The 21,830-nt window shown below is 35.7% G+C and overlaps 2 protein-coding genes across 3 annotated transcripts in view; both read left to right on the top strand.

Annotated features, from left to right (window-relative positions):
- The first annotated feature begins 1,957 nt into the window (after positions 1–1,957).
- LOC21408829 (galactinol synthase 2) lies at positions 1,958–4,448 on the top strand. Its single transcript, XM_024167139.1, has 4 exons — positions 1,958–2,239; positions 3,103–3,423; positions 3,572–3,706; positions 4,225–4,448. The coding sequence occupies exons 1-4, from the start codon at positions 1,958–1,960 to the stop codon at positions 4,429–4,431; spliced, it is 945 nt and encodes a 314-aa protein (XP_024022907.1). The 3' UTR covers positions 4,432–4,448.
- A 10,737-nt stretch (positions 4,449–15,185) lies between these two features.
- The window catches only part of LOC21408827 (galactinol synthase 2), a 37,429-nt gene continuing 30,784 nt past the window's right edge, over positions 15,186–21,830 (top strand). The window contains exons 1-4 of one of the 2 annotated variants that reach the window (XM_010100477.2): positions 15,186–15,518; positions 16,456–16,776; positions 16,925–17,059; positions 17,580–18,153. In XM_010100477.2, coding sequence (XP_010098779.2) covers positions 15,237–15,518; positions 16,456–16,776; positions 16,925–17,059; positions 17,580–17,786 — 945 coding nt within the window. In that variant the 5' untranslated portion in view covers positions 15,186–15,236 and the 3' untranslated portion in view covers positions 17,787–18,153. Of the gene's footprint in view, positions 15,519–16,455; positions 16,777–16,924; positions 17,060–17,579; positions 18,154–21,830 lie in introns of those variants that run through there. The other variant, XM_024167136.1, reaches the window with a different exon arrangement.

The following is a 21,830-nucleotide window of genomic DNA, read 5'->3' as shown; positions in this document are numbered from 1 at the left end:
TCTAAATTTTTTTTCTTTTATTAGTAATATTCATTATAATATGGCACAAGCTGAGAAAGTTTCATGTCACTACAAGAAAAAAGGTTTTTAGCGACCAAAAAATTGGTCACCAAAAGTAAAGAATTTGGTCGTAGAAACCCTATCGCAGAAAGTATTTACGTCGCAAAAAGACCTCAAGTTTGGTTGTCCATGCAATAAGAATTCACGACCAAAAGTTTGGTGGCAAAAAGATTTTAGTCGCTAATAATTTGGTTTTCTGCGACCACTTCTTGGTCTCACATTGAGTCTGCGACCAAATATTATTGGTCGTAAAAGGATCTTGCAACCAAATTGGGTTTTTCTTCTTCGATGCCCCTCCAAGAGTAGAGTTTAATCATCACGCGTTTGGATCTAGGAGAACGCCCGGTTCGTCTGCAAGTGAATTAAACATAGAAAGTAGAAAGAAGTACAAAAGATGAAGAGTTATGGCAGGGTGAAAAGAGAACAATTGAGAATAGTCCCCTAAGCAAATTTTAAAGGTTTTTTAGCTTCGTCTTAGAGGGGAATCCATACTCACGCCAACTTTAACACAATTCAAGAACAAAGAAACATTTTCCAATCATCTTATTCCCAATCACAGTTACTGCATGCTACCAAGAAGCAATACACAAACTTCAGCAAACTCATATATACCAAAAGACACATAAATCAAAAGAAAGAAAACGAAAAAACACCGCCAACATTATCCAACAAATCTATTACAGTAAGTCTTAATAGAAACGGGGTGACCAACATTCGTTACTAACGACCAAAATTTGGTAGAAAACCACTTTCTGTTACCAAAATATGTCGCAAATTTATTGGTAGCAGAAAGTTAATTTTCTTGTAGTGGCGCATCCACAATCAATCTCTTCCACGTCCACAATCAATCAAATACACTGAAACTTGCAAATTCAGAAACCACAATCGATCTTTTTCACGTCCGCAATCAATCAAATACAACTTGCAAATTAAACTTGGCCTCCTTTTTTTTTCTTTTTTTTGTTGACTTTATCTCTTTTTTCTTTTTCCATTTTTTTTATTTTTTTTTAATTTTTCTTCTCCCTCTTTTTTTTGTTTTGCTTATTGCCTTTTTTTTAATTTTGTTTTCTTAGCTTATATAGAGGTCACATGTTAGCCTCCTTCTTCTTTCTTTTCTGTTTTTTTTTTTTTTTTTTTACTTTCTCTCTTTTTTTCCTTTTCTATTTTTTGACTTTTTAATTTTTCCTCTCTCTCTCTCTCTCTCTCCAATTGCCTTTTTTTTTCTCTATACATCTAATCTAACAATCTAAAAATATATAAAAAAGCCAAAATTCTTTTTTATGTGGGCAGTCCCGTTCTTTTTTACGTGGGCAGTCCCTCCGCTTACTTTTTTTTTCTTTTTATTTTTTTTTGAATTTTTTTATTTATTTTTTAAAAATATATTGTTCATCACTTTACTCTTACGAGAGTAACTTTTTTTTTTTTTTACAAGTGTTCCTATTTGTTTTTAGTTGGTTAAAATATTTTTTTAAATGTGTTACTTCTTAATTTTTTTGTCAATTGCTATCTTTACCCATATTTCTTTTTAAAAAAATATGAAAATCCTTAAACGGTTGTTTAAATGAATTTCTCATTATTTAATAAATAATAAACTCTTCAGGTGTCTCCAACACGACAATAAGTGTAGAGCACGTTACAAAATTAATATATACAAAAAACACAACATCTGCTTCCCAAAAAAGAAAAAGTCTCATACGCCGTCCTTGGATGCCCAAATTATAAATAGAAGCACTCCCTCTCCTCGATCGTATGCTATCAAAACGTTCCAAAGACTTTATATTCAATAGTAATAGTAATAGTACTAGAACTACTTGTCCTTCTCTTATTTCTTTCTATAACTATACTCAATATTTGCTCTTTTATTAGTAATATTTCTTCTTCCAATCACTAGCAAACAATGAACAAGGGTGCGGGCAAGAGGGCATTCGTGACCTTTCTTGCAGGCAACGGAGATTACATCAAAGGCGTAGTAGGCCTTGCCAAGGGCCTCCGCAAGGCCAACACGCGTTACCCTCTCATGGTCGTCGTGTTGCCGGATGTCCCTGACGACCACCGTCGCATTCTTCACTCTCAAGGATGCATCGTCCGGGAGATTGAGCCTGTCTATCCACCTGAAAACCAAACCAAATTTGTCAGGGCATATTTTGTCATCAACTACTCTAAGCTTCGCCTTTGGGAGGTTTGTTCTATTGTGTCAAACCCTCTTATAAGTTACATGCATCGTGTTGTAGTCTTTATTGAAGACTTTGAAGGTATAGGATGAAAAGAATATAGAAAATAAGAGGGTTTGAAGCATATAAGAATACTTTTTTTTAAGGTTTTATTTGCACTCACTTCTCAAAGTTTGCTAGTGGGGTTCTATTGCAAATTACCCCAAAAATACAACAAACCCTTGAAAACTATATCTAGCAATAATATTGTGTTCCAAAACATTAATTAGTCTATAAATTTCAAGAACGAGTGCATCTTCTTCAAACATTACAACCATTCATATAGAGGTACCTTTTTTATGTAAAGCTATTTTTTCATGAACTAATACACTAATTACAATAGTTATATCTATTATTAATATGTGTTCAGATATGTGTGAAAACATATTACTAATGGATGCAACGATTCGAATCGTTTCAGATCACAAAACATAAATTCATGTATGATTTTTGTAGAATTGGCATTGCAACGGGTGTTTTTCCCACTATAGCGCACGGGACAGAGCCAAACAGGCCCGAGGGCTTGAATAAAGGTTTTGCAGTGCTCAGTTTCGCGCTGCTGTTAGTTTGCCCGAACCAAACTACACAGTTTTGTCTGCTGTAGTATCTCTTTTGTTGATGCAGTGCTTGTGAAGTTACAATCTCTCTAACAGTCTTTATATTAGTAATTTTAGTAATTGCATGCTTTTCCCACACTAATTATATTATACTCTAAAGAAACTATTTTTCTCCAATTGTGTGCATGTCTGCCTATACATATTTATATATTATTTGTTTAGGATTATATACGTGTTGTATATTGATTTGATTACTGTTTCAAATATAATTGCAGCTTGAAGAGTATGAGAAGATGATGTACTTGGATGCAGACATACAAGTGTTTGACAACATTGATCACCTATTTGACTCGTCAATTGGTTACTTCTATGCTGTGATGGATTGCTTTTGTGATAAGGAATGGAGAAACTCACCTCAATTCAAGATTGGTTACTGCCAGCAGTGCCCTGACAAGGTGGAGTGGCCCGCCGATATGGGGTTGCCGCCACCGTCATACTTCAACGCCGGCATGTTCGTTTTCGAGCCTAACCTTATCACTTACTCTAACCTCTTGGAGGCGCTCAAAGTCACCCCTACCACTTCCTTTGCCGAGCAGGTAAATAAATCATTTTCTATGTTTAGCAATCGCTTTCTAGTACGCAAATTAAAAATAAATAATTGTAATATAAAATGAATTTTAATATGTGAATGTTACAATTTGTACTACCTTTAATTAATTATTTAGTGCACATATTTATGTGTAGGACTTTCTGAACATGTTCTTCAAGGATGTGTACAAGCCTATTCCAAATGTTTACAACCTCCTTTTGGCCATGCTGTGGCGTCACCCCGAGAAGGTGGACGTCGAAAAGGTCAAGGTTGTCCACTATAGTGCTGAGGTACGTGAACCCAAAAAAAAAAAAAACATAAAAAAAAAAAAAAATAAATAATAATAATAATAATCCCTAATATAAATAAAGGTTTTTTGAGACTTCTTAAAAAAATTCACCAGTGGAACACCTTGTTTTGACTGTTATATTATTTTTTCAACGATCAGATCTGCAGAGAGAGCAGTTCTGTACGGTAAGCTTTAAATTTTTAATGTGAATCTACGTAGATTTGATCGTTACAAACTTAATCTAATGGTCAAAATGGGGTAATTACCGGTAGGTTTTTTTGAAGGATATCGCTGTAGAGGCTACCTATAAATATATTAAGAACTTCTATAGGGATCTTGTAGCAGTAGCGGTGCTCTTTTTAACGTCAAATTATCAAAAGAAATTATAGATTATTTAACAGAATTTAATAAAAATATGACATTTTAGAATTATGTATCAATCTAAATATGTTTTCTTAATCAAGGTTTTTGCATTCTATTAATTCATTAATTATCAAATGATATATAATGTATATGCAGGGAGCAAAGCCATGGAGGTACACAGGAGAGAAAGAGAATATGGAGAGAGAAGACATAAAGATGTGGGTGAAGAAGTGGTGGGAGATTTATGAGGACGAATCTTTGGACTACGAGAATACTACTGAGAATATTGTGGAAGAAGAGAATCCCTGTGGCGGACGAGGATCTCTTTCTCTCACAGACAATACGACAATGTCATTACATTAAGGAACATGTCATTTTTAAGGCCTCTAATATACATAATTTATTATTATTGTCTATTATTATTATTACTATTGTTATTATCTGTCAGACACTTCTACGAAAAACTAGAGATGCGGGCCAGGACTTGTGGGCCGGCCCAGGCCCATTCCGACACAGTGACGGACCGGGTTGGTCACCATTTAAGGCACGGCTTAGCCCATAAATATTGGCGGACTGGGCTAGGCCAACATATGTCGGCCCATGGGCTAGGCCCAGTATGACCCATGAAAAATTATGGCCCACCCCGTCTAAGCCCATGATAGGCTGACCCAGCCCGGCCTGTCTAGGCCCATAATGGGCCGGCCCAACCCAGCCCATCTAGACTCATAATATCTTTATATTTTTTTCTTTTTTTAGTAATTTTGTAAACATTTTATGTATAATTATTCTGATTGTACTCCTTTTTTCTTATAAAGGTTTTGTCTCACTGAGTTTTCCTTAAAAAGTTTTTTATTTAATGTGGCAATTGTAAATAAAATATCTATTTTCATATTTTCATTGACTATTCAAATTTATATATTTTTTAACTTTTTTAAAAATTCAAAAATAAAAATTAAAAATTAAAAAATTAAAAATTACATATTTAGATGGGCTGGCCCATCTAAACCCATGATGAGCCAATATGGGCCTTGAGTGGGCCAGCCCATTCAAGGCCCATGGCATAGCCCATCCTGACCCGCGGCACGACCCAACCTGACCCACGTAAAATTAGCCTCTGGTGTGGGCTGGACCAAAATCATTTTTATACGGGCCGGCCTTATAGTTTCACAATTCAATAGAGAAAACACTTTTCATTCATTCATTCACATACCTTCGATACAAAGTACATGGTTATAAAGTGCTAAAGTCTCACAAATCAAACTCCTAAAATTAAGCTCATCTCTAATTGACAGCCTCATATCTCTAATTGACAGCAAGATAATTGAAGGTTAAAAAACAAAATGGGTAAACGTAATTATAAGACCAAAATATTTGACAAATCTCAACAAATAGTAGTACTAAGCATGACGAGAAGTAACCCTTGAGTTATTGTGCTAATTACTATTATAATGCAACTGAAGGTCTCAAGATAGGTAACTGGGATTGTTCAGTCTTTAGTTTTACCTCTAAATTTCTTTTATAAATATTTCAATTAAATCCTTGTTTTGTCTCTTTAAAAGTTTCTGATTTAGAAGTTCACCCAATATTTTAAATAAAAGTTTCAGTTACGACCACACAATGAAGATCTCTTAGTATATAAATTATTAGGGATATAAACTTTCGCATTCAATTAAACTTAGATGGTATGTCTGAAGAAACGAGAAAAGAAGTAAAAAAAAAAAAATCCATAACAAGAATACTACTCCCAAGTTCATTTATTTTGGTTTTGTCTTGGATTTTTTTTTTAATCTTGATTTTTCTATATAGTGGTGTTATCTTGATCGAATTAGTGAGAGCGTTCAGTAGTCTTCAGGGGTGAATTAGTCAGAAAAATAAATTAAGGGAGAAGTGTTGGCCTAAGGTTGAATATTCTCATGTTTTGATGATAACAAACACAATTTATTATGTTACTAATGATTTTATTTTGAGTTGTGTATTTAGCATAATAAATATTATAAATTAACTCAAGAAGCATATTGTGAAATACAATGCAAATACATTCAAGCTTGAGAAATGCAATTAAATTGAAGAAGGAATTCAAGGCTTGAAGTGTTAAAATACCAAAGATCAAGAGCAAGCAAACAAAATCAAGCAAGACAAGTTTTAATAGGTTTTTATCTCTTCTTAGTCTTGTATTTGATTTTGACATCAAGCTATCAATGATTAATCCTTGTTTAGGCTCATGCACACACTCACATTATTCTTTTAAAATGAGACTAAATTAAGTGCATAATGATATTTGGCTTAAAAATGCAATTTTGTGAAGGTTTGAGGTGAAGTCAGTGTCAACCGGTCAACCTATATCATCCGGTGACAGAGCAGGCAAAATCCACCGGTCGATTGGTGGTGCCTCAACCGGTTGACCGCTCCGGTCGACCGGTGCTGCTCAACGGGCATTTAATTTAACTGTTGAACAGCTAAAATTCAAAACTTGCCTCAACTGGTCAACCGCTCTGGTCGACTGGTTCTATGCAACGGGCAAAAATAAGTCCGTTGGACAGTGAGCTTAAACTGTGAAAAATCACTTCTTTCATCTATTTAAGACATTCAAAGGTTCAAAAATATTAGAGAACATATTGAGAGCTTCCAAATTTCTTAAAATCCAAAAAGTTTCTCAAAAGTGCTTACATAATCATCATCTTCTCAAAATCTTTACTTGATTCTCTCACACATACTTGAGCCTAGCTTGGATTCTCTCTTGATAGTGTGTTCTCATCATCTCCTAGTCATTTTAATTGTGTAAAACCTTTGTTAGGAGTGAATAACTGAGTGCTTCACTATTAAATGCTTTGTAATCCTTATTTTGGTATTGGGCTTCTTGGTTGGTCAATCTCTGTAAAAAGTTAATATTATATTAGAGGTTAGATGAAGCCTCGGGTAGAAAGATTCATTGTCTTGTAAGAGGAGTGATCGTGCCGTCGATCGTATAGTGGAAGAGGTCATGAGTTGTAATATCTCGGCAACAGTGGATGTAGGCAAATTTATTTGTCGAACTATTATAAATCTTGTTTGCATTTCTCTTAGTCCTATCTCTTTCATTTCCGCACTTTAATTTGATAATTGACATTGATTGAATTGATTTTTGGTGATAAATTTATTGAACTTGTTATATTGTATTATATTGATTCATCTTGTACACACTAAGTATTTATGTTATTGCATTAGTTTGCATAATGGTTATTGACAGCGTTAAAAAAGCTATGCATGTCACAGTGTTGGGTAGAAAAGTACCAATTGGTATCACAGCAAACCCCACATCTCAAGTTTGAGTCACAATTAATGTTGTCAAAGTGAATTTACCAGGAGTGGACTAAAAACACATCGGCTTTAGAAGCTTGATAGAATAGTACAACATTTATAAGTCATATTATCAAACGTTGAAACATTTATAAATTTAACGTAATTTAATTATGGTATTTCTTTTACGCTACTATAAATTTTTTTTTTTTGCTCGTTATTACGCCTAATTATTTCTTTTATAAATTTAAATATAGTTGCTTTAACTTTATCATGTTGATTATTCTACTAAATTCATTAAATATAGGGAGATCAAAGCCTAATTATATGAGGACGAATCCTTGGACTACGAAAATAGTATATTAGCGTGTCATGTCAAGTTTAGACCCTTTGTTGTCGTTTGAGCAAAGACTGGAATTAATTCAACAGCTGAGTGCGCCATTTGCTGCTTAACCCTCCTGAATCTCACTGATCGTGACCAGGCAATTATCATACTATATATACCATATAAACTAATAAACTATATATATATATATATATGTGCGTGCGTGTGTTCGTCTTTAAAAGAAAAAAAAAATATATATATATATAACTATATATTCCCGCAGATTCTTTGGTTTAATTTTTGCTTTGTAATAATTGATCTTAGTATTTCTGAAAATTATTAAAAGAAAATACGAAAATGATTGTAAATACTAAATTTTTGAAACTTAATAGTAGATTTTAAAATTATTTGAATGATAACCAAAATACAAAAGATCTATACTGTATAATATTCCACCAATCCACTCCCTTAAATCAAGGATATTCAGCTATATTGCATTAAATCTGCATCCTTAACATATGATATGATTGATCACATTATTGCTAAGATATCTACGTGACTTTTTTTTTATTTAGATAAATTATAGTAAATAGGCCAACTTTTAAAACATTTAGAAGTAAATAACTCATTTACCAATTATTAGAAATAAATAAGCCATTCTCAGTTTTGAACTTTTTATTTTTCAATTTTATCCTTAGTTCTATCATCCTCTCACTTTCTCTCTCTCAACCTCTCTTTCTCTCTCCTTTCTCTGTCATTGGAGTGTTCGTCGGCCGTGCATCTCACAAACACTGTTGACTCAGATAGCTATCTAAATCAACAAACAAAAAAGAAAGCAAGAAAACAAAAGGCATAACATGAGAGCAATCAACATCAGTCGGCTGCATCGGGGTTCTTCTTCTTAGGATCCTCGGTCTCCAAGCTCTGGCCAGCCGGCTCAATCGGGGGCTCGTCCTCATATATTTGCTGGCCTGACGCATCTTTGGGTTGTTCCTCATCATCTGTCATCTCGAGGTCGTCATCCTCCACCTAATCTAAGTACTTGGCCACGTCCAAGATTTTGGCTTTCAAAACCTTCTTCTCCATTTTTTCATCCCGGAAGAGCCGCAACAATTCATGCTGCGCGTGAGAGTAGCCATCAGTGTAACGCTCATCGCCATACTTTGTCAGCTCCTGGATCCCTAAATCCTTCACGGTGATCTTCTTATCAGCCAAGTCAATGCGGGCCCGAAAATCCTTGATCTCCTCGTCAAGAGTCATGGCCTTGTCCTTCTCCTTAATCAACAGCTCTTTCAACGTGCCGTGTTCATCACGCAGATCCTCCTGCTCTCGAGCAACAGCGGGATATCGAGCTGTTATAACCATCGCCAGCTGACAGTCCTGCAAGAAGATTTGACTGTCAAAAATAGAGGAACTCGGTCTAACATGAAAAAATACCAAAGTGGAGAATTTCTACCTGAACAGATGGGTCGGTGTACTCGGACACCAACTCCTCGAATGAGTAATCGACATAGTAGTTCACGTCAGCCTAAGTAACCATCGACAGGCCGAATCGAGAAGCAGCTGCTTGGTCCTGTTGGAATGAAAGAATCTTCGGCAGCTCTAAGGTGAATGGTTCGGCCTCACCCCTCTTCCTTTTTGCAGGGGGAATGCTCGCTAGCGGAGAAGGTGATCGGATAGCCGAACGGGGAGTTGACTCGCCAGATGGTAGTGTCTCACTAGCAGACGACACATTCTTGTCGCGGCCGTAAGCCGACGACTTGCCTCTTCTGATCCGAGCAACCAACCCATCTTTTGACAGATCAGCTTTCTTGGTCTTGGTAACTACAAAGAGAAACACCAAAGTTAGCGCCAACAAGATAAAAATCAAATGGAGAAACACTTGCCGTGTTACCTATAGTAGTTTCGGTAGCCGAACGAGTCCGCGAGCCCACTTGCTCAGAACCGAGGTGTTCCTTCATCACCTAATCCATTCGAGCTACAAGTTCAACAGTGAAGGTAGGCACTGCACTCAAAGCAAGCTCTGCAAAAGTATAAAGAGGTTAGACACAACCAAATTTAAATAAAATGCAATCACAAGTCCCAGGGGGCTCAAAACTCACTTGGGCAGCCCCAAACGAAAGGAGACAACCACGGACAGTCCAAATCATCAATCAGTCCACGAGCCATCACAAACTTGGTCTTCCACTCACGGTCCAAGTTTCGCACCTCTCTGAAGTCTAGTTTGTTCTTCTTCCAAGCCACAAGCATGTAACAACCTAGGGAATCAAAATTATGCTTCATGTAGTAAAACGACCGAAAATCCTCGATAGTAAAATCCATCTTTAGTCGCTCACCAATAGCAGCTAGGTGCAGCAAATTGTTAACCAAATTGGGCATCAGCTGCTCAATCACTCTCTCGAAGTGGGAAAGCACTTCCGAACCAGTTGTTCCTCAGCTTATCCGCCTTCTCATTCTCGTCTGGAGCCTGGAGTTTGACATGTTCTGGAATCCCATATTGCGTCTGCCACGCCTTGACATCCTCCGCCGTCACAACGGACGTCGTGTCATCGTCCAAACAGCCCCAGCCTAGATAAATTCCCTCATAATCAACTTTCAACTCCTCATGTCGGGTCGGTCACAGATTAAGGCTACGAGTAGCGCCTAGAGAGTTCGACTGCCCAACAACGTCAACGGCTGACGAAGAGGACAACCCAAACTTTTCCACAAATTCAGCCACTCCCACCAGTAAGTTCGTCCTTTTTAGTTTTCTTTCACCTAGTTTGTGTTTTGCAGGTCCTAGCAACAACCAAACATGCAAAAACAACCAAGAAACATTCAACATGGGCTCGGCCAAAATCCAAGACAATCAAGAGAAATTTTTATTCATTCTCTTCCATAACCATTCAATCACGGAATCTAGTGTATGGGTAATGGAATTTCAATTATAAGAAAGCCAAAAGAGGCCAAGAAACCGCAGGCTTACCTCGAGGAATGGCGGCGAAATACAGAGTCGTGTGAATGGAAGAACGCCGGAACGGGAAAAGAGACGACGAGGAAAACGGGCAAACGACGACGGCGTGAGGATTGTCGACGCCTGGGTTCGTTGGCGACGAGTACAAGTCGACGAAGTGTTATGGTGTTTAAACGCACATTAATCTGCATTATAATGGTGCAAAAACGTTAGTCCTCTCCATGATCAATCCGGCCACATTTTCCTTACAGATTTAGACTTTGATGATGAAAACTGATGTCATTAAGCTACTTGAAATGATTAATTAATAGTCATTCCCTCATCATGTATCTCGTGAATTATCAATTGGAGCTCTTGAACTTAACTAATCACCATCTTAAAGTCAACCATCTTGTAATTCAGGAATTGCCTTACTAAGAACTTCTTAGCACCCGCATCCTCGGACTTGTATTTCTAGTCCAAAGATTCTCATAATTCCTTAGTTGTTTTCTTTGAGCTATACACGGTGTACTGCCCATCAGCCAAACTGTTCAGCACATAGTTCCGACACAAGAAGTCAGAATGGTTCCATGCATCAACCGCATGAAATGCTTGAGCATCCACTTCATCCTCTCTAACAGTAGGAGGATCCTCTTTCAAGAATCTCGCAAGATTAAATGTTGTTAAATAAAACAACATTTTTTGTTGCCAAGTCTTAAAATTCAACCTACTGAATTTATCAGGCCTTTCATTGTGGTTCACAAGAACCGAGACCTGCGAAGGCCGCGTCGAGGTCAAAGCGGGGTTCGGGACTGAGACAGAGGTTTGTCCCACAGGCGACGGCTCAGGCGTCATAGTGTTGCTTCCAGCAGGAACAACCACGTTCATGTTATCAGCCATTTCTAAAAACAAAAACTCCAAATTAGTAAGGAAATTGGAAAAAATTTAGTACAATAAAAAACGTTTTGTTTTGTTTTCCTTTTCCTCCTGCAAAGTACTCCTTTGTATAAATGCGAATCTATTTTAAAATGTGATAAAAATATGGATAATACAAAGAAGAACAACAATAGCTTATGGAAAAACAAAATAACGAAATCGTTACAACACTTATTCAACCTTTCTACCAAACTCGGAAATTGAATTGCAAAGATGTCGAGGCATGTGAACCACGCTTTCTTTAAAACAAATTTGTCCCCTCAGGCGAAGGTTTGAGGTAATGTTGGACGTCCATCTCCCAGGATACAACGATAACGACGGTAGCTCGAAGCACTATCGGAACCGTCCGGCAAACTAGAACTCGGACTTTCCTTCTATCACCAAAACGGAACTACAAAAATAACACAAGAGAAACTCCAAAAGAATAGAGAGAACTCGAGATAAAGAGGTGAGTGCTCTGTGCAAGTGTTATGTATTTTCCTTCATGTAGAGAACCCTTTATATAGGCTCCAAATTCGACCAAGACATTATGGTGTTTAAGTACACATTAATCTGCATTATAATGGAGCAAAAACGTTAATCTTCCCCATGAGAAATCCGGCCACATTTCCTTATAGATTCAGACTTTTGATGATGAAAATTGATGCCATTAAGCCTCCTGAAAGGATTCACTAATAGCCATTCTGTCAGCATGTATCTCGTGAATTATCAATTAGAGCTCTTGAACTTGACTAATCACAGTCTTAGAGTCAACCATCTTGTAATTCAGGAATTAGCCTACTAAGAACTTCTTACCACCCGCGTCTTTGGACTTGTATTTCTGGTCTAAAGATTCTCATAATTCTTTAGCTGTTTTCTTTGAGCTATACAAGGTATAGGAAACAAAAGAAAGAAATAAAAATGCTAGGAAAAAAAAAAGAAACCTCAAAAGAGTATAAAAAAAGAAATTACAAAAAAGATAAGAGTTTTTTTTTATTTTTTTATTTTAAGGAAACAGAAGGAGAAAAAGAGCAGCACTAAAAACAATGCATGGAGAAATACTAAAATTGAACACTATAGCTCTTATCGACTCTTTTATATATGTAGAAATAATATTAAGATTTAGAATTTATGATTAGGATTTAGAATTTATGATTAGGATTTGGAATTTAAGATTAAGATTAGGATTTAGGATTAGAATATATATATACTCATTATATTCAACTACAAAATTATAAACAATAACTCAAAAAGAAAAGAAAAAAGAATTGTATTATTGTATAAAGAATGTAATAAGAAAATAATTGAAAAGCATTTAATTAAATGTCACTTGCACAATTGCATTAATATGTAACAAGATAAATAATAACAAAATCACACAAAATGAAAAGAAACGGTCTTGAAAAAAAAAACAAACAAACTGTAGCTATAAAGAGATTTGTGCAGAAAGAAAAAACAAGAACAATAAAGGTCGGACTTGCAGGTGTCTTTAATATAGCATATGCAAAAAGATCAATAATAACAAAATCACACAAAATGAAAGAAACAATCTTCAAAAAAAAAAAAAAAAAAAGGTAACACTAGCTATAAAGAGATTCGTGCTAGAAAGAATAAACAATAACAATAAAGGTGGGACTTTCGAGTGTCTTTAATACGACAAAAAATCAGAAAAAAAAATGGATAGAAAGAAGAAAGAAAAAAAGAAGTGGAAAGCAAAAAAAAAAAAAAGGGCATTTTAAAGGAACACTACAAAATTTAGGTTTAGATTGACATATACTAATAAATATAAATTATTATAAAGAATGTTATAGTTAAAAATATATAAAATTTATTAAAATCACAAATATATACGTGAAAAATCATAAAATTCTCATAAAATTTAAAGATACTGATAGAAATAATAAAAATATGAGTATAATTTTACTCAGTACACAAAACTTAAATAATGTTATTATAATATATTTTGTAATAATTTTAACACTCATAGTAAAAGTGAATCCAACATCAAAAATCATGAGATACATAATTTTGCTCAGCAATATTCTCTTTATATTTCTTTATTATTATATTTTTTTAATGAAACCCAACAATCCCGTTGGAGCTCAGCTCGTTAACAAAGTAGAAGTCTGACTTCTGAGCAAGTAGGTAACACAATTGGAAAGAAGAAAGTAAAAGAGGTAAAGAAAAGAAAAAAAAAAGTTTTATATTTTATTTTCTGATCAAGTAGGTAAAACAATAGCAATAGTTTTATATTTTCTTTTTTCTTTTTCTTTACAGTGACATGAGAACAAATTTTATTCTCCTTTTTAAAAAAGGAGAATAAAAAACGTCTAGTGATCTGTGATCTCATCAAAACGTGTGAAGAAATAACCTAATTAATAAATGGATCTGTTTAGTTCGCTGATTCGAGTTTTTAATTCGAATTGAGATGTAATTTTATGTGAGAATTTTTTACTATAATAAAAAAATTAGATGTAATTATTTCTAAAATTTTTTTACTGTAATACAACTCATATTCTAAATTTAAATCGATAAAATGAACGTGGGCATAAATCTATTTTCTATCCACATAAAAGACATGAAATGTAGCGCTTGAACAATTAACAGGAAAAAAATAATTAAAAAATAAAGAGAAAACGGTGGCAGCACGCATCAACCACTCTTAAACAAAGGAGAGACATTAATTATTCAGCGGAAAAAAAAACAGAGAGAGACATACCCGCAAGTGACCCACTTATTTAATCTAATCCTTTCATACATCTAATATCTATAGAAATAAAAAAAATATACAAAAAAAAAAAACACAAACATGTTCTTCCCATAAAGAAAAAAGGTTTTTTTTTTGTCCCCTATCATTTTTACAGGACAAATTTTTTCCATCGTAAAAAGTTGAAAGATTAGCATAATCTATTAAATAATTGGCGTAATTCTTTTATATTAAGTCGTAACAGTTACTATTTTAAAAATTAAAAATCATTTTAAGCATATAATAAATAAAACACTGTCCTACACTGCACTAAACAAATGTTCATGTATGGCCGGATGTGCCTATAAAAAAAAACATAATAGATATAATTCCTCATGACAATATTATTCAGGTTTAAAAATATTAGTCAGTTACGATTTAATGATTGATATAAACAGTAAAAATGACATTCGTTTATTGGTGTGCTTTTTAATATTTTTCATATAATTATTCACGAGAGGTGTACATGACAGTCGTTTATTACTAGATTTTTAAAAGCGTGTTCTAATTTTTAAAATAATAATTGTTATGGTTCAATAAAAAAAATTATGTTAGACTTTCAACGATTACAATGACATATAAACCTGATAGAGACTTGTCCCCTATTTTTATACTAGAGACTATAGACAATTCCAAGATAAAAAGTCCCGTTCAAAAAATAAATATAGAAAAGAAAAAAGATTCACACACCTCAATTGTGTGCCACCTACTACATATACTTATCTTTAGATGCACAAATTATGTCCACTAATCACTTTTCCTAATGCATGTTAATGTCTAATATGCCTTCAAATTGGAGCACTCCTCCCTCCCCTCCAATGCTATCAAAGACTTTACTCAATAGCGATAGTGTCATTCCTACTACTTTGTCCTTCTCTTGGATCTTTCTCTATCTACTTTTCTATATTTGGTTGTTTTTTTCAAAGTAATATTTCTTCTTCTTCGAGTAATAATTTCTTTCTACCAAAAAAGCTATGAACATGGGTGTGGGCAAGAGAGCATTCGTGACCTTTCTTGCAGGCGACGGAGACTACGTCAAAGGCGTGGTGGGGCTTGCCAAGGGCCTCCGCAAGGCCAACACTCGTTACCCTCTCATGGTGGCCGTGCTGCCGGATGTTCCCGACGACCACCGCCGCATTCTTCGCTCCCAAGGATGCATCGTCCGGGAGATTGAGCCTGTCTATCCGCCTGAAAACCAAACCAAATTTGTCAGGGCATATTTTGTCATCAACTACTCTAAGCTTCGCCTTTGGGAGGTTTGTTCTATTGTGTCAAACCCTCTTAAAGTTACATGCATAGTGTTGTAGTCTTTATTGAAGAATTTTGAGGGTATAGGATGAAAAGAATATAGAAAATAAAAGGGTCTGAGGCGTATAGTAATACTTTTTTTTAAGGTTTTATTTGCACTCATTTCTCAAAGTTTGCTAGTTAGTTTTTATTGCAAATTATCTCCAAAATACAACAAACACTTGAACACTATATCTAGCAATAATATTGTGTGCCAAAACATTAATTAAGTCTATAAATTTCATGACTGATTGCATCTTCTTCAAACATTACAACCATTCATATAAAAGTACATTTTCTATGCAAATATATTTTTTCATGAATTAATACACTTATTACAATAGTTATATCTATTATTAATAGGTGTTCAGATATGTGTCAAAAATACACTAATTAGTTATAGATGCAACGAATCGAATCGTTTCAAATCACAAAACATAAATTCATGTATGATTTCTGCAGAATTGGCGTTGCAGCGGGTGTTTTTCCCACTGCAGTGCGCGGGACAGAGCCAAACAAACCCGAGGGCCTGTATAAAGGTGCTGCAACGCTCAGTTTCGCACTGCAGCGGGTTTGGCGGAACCAAACTGCACAGTTTTGTCTGCTGCAGTATCTCTTTTGTCGCAGCAACGCTTGTGAAGTCCCTCTAACACGCATTTTATATTTTAATACTCAAACAACTTGTGATCTTGATTAACACGTATTACAATCTCTCTAACGGTTTTTATGTTAGTAATTTTAGTAATTGCATGCTTTTCCCACACTAATTATATTAGACTCTAAAGAAACTATTTTTCTCCAATTGTGTGTGTGTATGTCTGTCTATACATATTTATATATATTATTTGTTTAGGATTATATACGTGTTGTATATTGATTTGATTACTGTTTCAAATATAATTGCAGCTTGAAGAGTATGAGAAGATGATGTACTTGGATGCAGACATACAAGTGTTTGACAACATTGATCACCTATTTGACTCGTCAATTGGTTACTTCTATGCTGTGATGGATTGCTTTTGTGATAAGGAATGGAGAAACTCACCTCAATTCAAGATTGGTTACTGCCAGCAGTGCCCTGACAAGGTGGAGTGGCCCGCCGATATGGGGTTGCCGCCACCGTCATACTTCAACGCCGGCATGTTCGTTTTCGAGCCTAACCTTATCACTTACTCTAACCTCTTGGAGGCGCTCAAAGTCACCCCTACCACTTCCTTTGCCGAGCAGGTAAATAAATCATTTTCTATGTTTAGCAATCGCTTTCTAGTACGCAAATTAAAAATAAATAATTGTAATATAAAATGAATTTTAATATGTGAATGTTACAATTTGTATTACCTTTAATTATTTATGTGGTGCACATATTTATGTGTAGGACTTTCTGAACATGTTCTTCAAGGATGTGTACAAGCCTATTCCAAATGTTTACAACCTCCTTGTGGCCATGCTGTGGCGTCACCCCGAGAACGTGGACGTCGAAAAAGTCAAGGTTGTCCACTATAGTGCTGAGGTACGTGAACCCAAAAAAAAAACATAAAAATAAAAAAATAAAAAATAAAAAATAAAAATAATAATCCCTAATATAAATTAAGGTTTTTCGAGACTTCTTAAAAAAATTCACCAGTGGAACACTTTTTTTTGACTGTCATATTACTTTTTCAACGATCAGATCTGCAGAGAGAGTAGTTATGTACGGTACGCTGTAAATTTTTAATGTGAATCTACGTAGATTTGATCATTGCAAACTTAATCTAACGGTCAAAATAGGGTAATCTACCGGTGGGTTTTTTTGAAGGATATCACTGTAGAAGCTACCTATAAATATATTAAGAACTTCTATAGGGATCTTGTAGCAGTAGCGGTGCTCTTTTTAACGTCAAATTATCAAAAGAAATTATAGATCATTTAACAGAATTTAATAAAAATATGACATTTTAGAATTATTTATCAATCTAAATATGTTTTCTTAATCAAGGTTTTTGCATTCTATTAATTCATTAATTATCAAATGATATATAATGCATATATAGGGAGCAAAGCCATGGAAGTACACAGGAGAGAAAGAGAATATGGAGAGAGAAGACATAAAGATGTGGGTGAAGAAGTGGTGGGAGATTTATGAGGACGAATCTTTGGACTACGAGAATACTACTGAGAATATTGTGGAAGAAGAGAATCACTGTGGCGGACGAGGATCTCTTTCTCTCAATGACAATACGACAATGTCATTACATTAAGGAACATGTCATTTTAAAGGCCTCTAATATATATAATTTATTATTATTGTCTATTATTATTATCTGTCAGAAACTTTCAAGAAAAACTAGAGAGGCAATAATGGGCCGCGGCCCGTGAACTGGTCCAGGCCCATCCTAACACAGTGACAGGCTGGGTTGGCACGGCCCGTCACTATTCAAGACACAGCTAAGCCATAAATAGTTGTGAACTGGGCTGGGTCAACATATATCGGCTCATGGGCCGGCCCAGCATGGCCCATGAAAAATCATGGGTCGGGCTAGGCCGGCCCATCTAAGCCCATGATGGGCTGGCCCAGCTCGGCTAGTCTAGGTCCATAAGGGACCGGCCCAGCCCAACCCATCTAGACTCATAATATCTTCATGTTTTTTGTTCTTTTTTTAGTAATTTTGTAAACATCTTATGTATAATTATCCTAATTGTACTCATTTTTTCTTATCAAGATTTTGTTCCGCTGGGTTTTCCTTAGAATTATTTTTATTCAATGAGGTAATCATAAATAAAATATTCATTTTCATATTTCCATTGACTATTCAAACTTATATATTTGTTAACTTGTTTAAAAATTAAAAATTAAAAATTAAAAATTAAAAAATTAAAAATTACATGCTTAGATGGGCTGGCCCATCTAAACTCATGATGGGCTAATATGGGTCTTGAGTGGGCCAGCCCATTCAAGGCCCATGGCACGGCCTATCCCGGTCCGCGGCACGGCCCAACCTGACCCACGTAAAATTGACCCGTGGTGTGGGCTGAGCCGAAGTCATTCTTATACGGGCTGGCCCGGCCCCGGCCTACGAAATTCGTGAGATGGGCCGGCCTGGCCCACGGCCCGCGTGGGCCTAAGGAGAATGGGCCGGGCCATTCTTGCATCTCTAAGAAAACTGCAACGTCTTATATCTTAGAAAAAAGGATAATATTATAAAATTACATGCTTAGATGAGCTGGCTCATCTAAACCCATGATGGGCCAATATGGGCCTTGAGTGGGCCAACCCATTCAAGGCCCATGGTACGGCCTATCTTGGCCCATGACATGGCCAATTATGACCCACATAAAATTGACCCGTGGTGTGGATTGGGCCGAAGTCATTCTTATACGGGCCGGCCGTGAAATTCGTGAGTTGGGCCCGCCCGGTTCACGGCCCGTGTGGGCCTAAGGAGAACGGATAATATTATAAAATTAGTCGGCATTATTAGTGAATAATAGTCTCAGAAAAACTAAAGACACTGTAAAAACGACAACTAATTAAAGAACAAAAGATATTAGAGAAACGGCAACGATGAAATGTGGGAAATTCTCTCGCAAATCGCAATGCTTTCTTTTGATCCTAATAGTCTCACAATTCAATAGAGAAAACACTTTTCATTCATTCATTCACATACCTTCGATACAAAGTACATGGTTATAAAGCGATAAAGTCTCACAAATCAAACTCCTAAAAATAAGCTCATCTCTAATTGACAGCCTCATATCTCTAATTGAGATCTTATCTCTAATTGACAGCAAGATAATTGAAGGCTAAAAAACAAAATAGATAAACGTAATTATAAGACCAAAATATTTGACAAATCTCAACAAATAGTAGTACTAAGCATGACGAGAAGTAACCCTTGAGTTCTTGTGCTAATTACTATTATAATGCAACTGAAGGTCTAAAGATAGGTAAGTGGGATTGTTCAGTCTTTAGTTTGACCTCTAAATTTTTTTTTTTTTTATAAATATTTCAATTAAATCCTTGTTTTGTCTCTTTAAAAGTTTCTGATTTAGAAGTTCACCCAATATTTTAAATAAAAGTTTCAGTTACGACCACACAATGAAGATCTCTTAGGATATAAATTTTTAGGGATATAAACTTTCGCATTCAATTAAACTTAGATGGTATGTCTGAAGAAACGAGAAAAGAAGTGAAAAAAAAAAAAAATGGACGCAAACCATAACAAGAATACTACTCCCAAGTTCATTTATTTTGGTTTTGTCTTGGATTTTTTTTTTTTATCTTGGTTTTTCTATATAGTGGTGTTATCTTGATCGAATTAGTGAAAGCGTTCAGTAGCCTTCAGGGGTGAATTAGTCAGAAAAATAAATTAAGACAGAAGTGTTGGCCTAAAGTTGAATATTCTCATATTTTGATGATAACAAACATAATTTATTATATTATTGCATTAGCTTGCATGATTTTCTGCACACAAAATATTTGATAAAAGTACCGTGGTGAATTAATTATCTATATTTATTGTAATCTTTGAATAATTATATAAATTTTAAAAAAGTATTTAAAATCCAATTCACCTTCCTCTTAAGCAGTGCTGGAAGTTCGGGTCGGCGGGCTGCCCGAAGCCCAAATTTTTTCAGGCTCGGGCGTGCAAGCCCATTGTCCGCCCGCCCAGAGTTGATTTTCGGGTTCGGGCTCGGGCAACCCGAATTTTGCATCTTCTCCTTTGCCCGCCGCCGTCTAATCGCCTTTTATCGCCGTCCACCGGAATTTTTTTGAATTTTTCCGATCATGCCCGAACTGTCCGAATTGCCTGACCCGAAAAATGCTCAAAAATGCCGTGTGCCCGAAGTGCCCGAAAAATGCCCCGATACCCAACTGCCCAAAATGAACGTAACAGTTACTTTTTTGAATTTTTCCCGAATTCTACCCGAAAACCCGAGGTGCCCGAACTGCCCGAGGTGCCTCGACTGCCCGAATTACCCGAAAATGGCTAGTTTTTTGAATTTTTGCCTGAATTCTGCCCGAAACCCCGATCTACCCGAACTGCCCGAGTTGCCCGACTGCCCGAAAATAAAAAATAGCCGTTATATCCTGATTTTTTTTGAAAAAAAAAATCATTTTTTAACCCTAAAATTTCCCTATAAATACCCCCCAACCCCCACACATTTTTCTCACTCAAACTCTCTCAATCCCTCTCAATTTCTCTCAATCTCTCTCAATTTCTCGCAATCTCTCACAATTTTTCTAAAAACTATCACATTACTCTAAAGCTCTCTCTCTCTCTCAAATCCATCTTAATTTTTTTATAATGGATCCTTTTGGCTATAATGGTATTCCCGTTGATGCCCAACACAATGTAGAAGAAGGACAATTTCCCACTAATGAGTTTGTTACGCAGGAATCTACTAATCCGAGCCCTGGTGGACGTACTGAAGGTCGTGGTCGCAATAGTGGTGGTGGGCGTGGAAAAGCGGCGAGTGCGACTGCATCTGCGTCGGTAAGTGTTGCAACCTCCAGGAGGAAATGCAAGCGTACCTCGACAGTTTGGGATCACTTCAACATAATTGACGAGGTGGATAATGAAGGTAACACTAAACATATAGCTCAGTGTAAATATTATTTATCTAAATTACAAGGTGACACTATTCACGGCACCACACACTTGAGACGACACTCCGAAAAGTGTCTTCAAAAGCTTAGCCAATCTAGCGGACCCAAACTCCGCCAAACATAATTATCTTTTGATCGCGCAACCGGTGGTCTAACCACTTGGAAATACAATCCGCAAGTAGATCGTATGGAAGTTGCACGAATGATAGCTGCTTTAGATCAACCACTTAAATTTATAGAGCATCCTAATTGGCAACGATATATTAAGGTTGTACATAATCCTAATGCACAGTTCACTTCAAAAACTACTCTTAGGAAAGATTTATTAAAATTACTTAAAAAAGAAAAAGATGCATTAATAAACCTTTTACACTCGACTAGTGGGTGCGTTGCGTTAACGGCAGATATTTGGTCTGCCGTTGCCAATAAAGATTATTTAGCTGTAACTGGACATTACTTTAAAAGATTTGATTTAGATAAGAGAATATTAGGTTTTAAATGTGTTCAAGGATCACGTAGCGCGGATTTAATATATAACACAATTTTAAATGTAATTGATGAATTTAGATTAAGAGATAAAGTAATGGCTATAACATTAGATAATGCTAGTGCCAATACAAAAGTAATTGAATTCTTTGAAAATAATTTAAGTCTATTCGGTGACGGTACTATTTTCCACCAACATTGTGCATGTCAT

The sequence above is a fragment of the Morus notabilis genome, unplaced genomic scaffold (genome assembly GCF_000414095.1).
Source record: "Morus notabilis unplaced genomic scaffold, ASM41409v2 Scaffold467, whole genome shotgun sequence".
Classification (NCBI taxonomy): Eukaryota; Viridiplantae; Streptophyta; class Magnoliopsida; order Rosales; family Moraceae; genus Morus; species Morus notabilis.
This window is presented reverse-complemented; position numbering and strand designations above follow the sequence as displayed.

Coding starts and splice junctions, on each gene's coding strand:
- LOC21408829 (XM_024167139.1), top strand. CDS start 1,958: ATGAACAAGGGTGCGGGCAAGAGGGCATTCGTGACCTTTCTTGCAGGC. Junction 2,240..3,102: donor CTAAGCTTCGCCTTTGGGAG/GTTTGTTCTATT, acceptor ATATAATTGCAG/CTTGAAGAGTATGAGAAGAT. Junction 3,424..3,571: donor CCACTTCCTTTGCCGAGCAG/GTAAATAAATCA, acceptor ATTTATGTGTAG/GACTTTCTGAACATGTTCTT.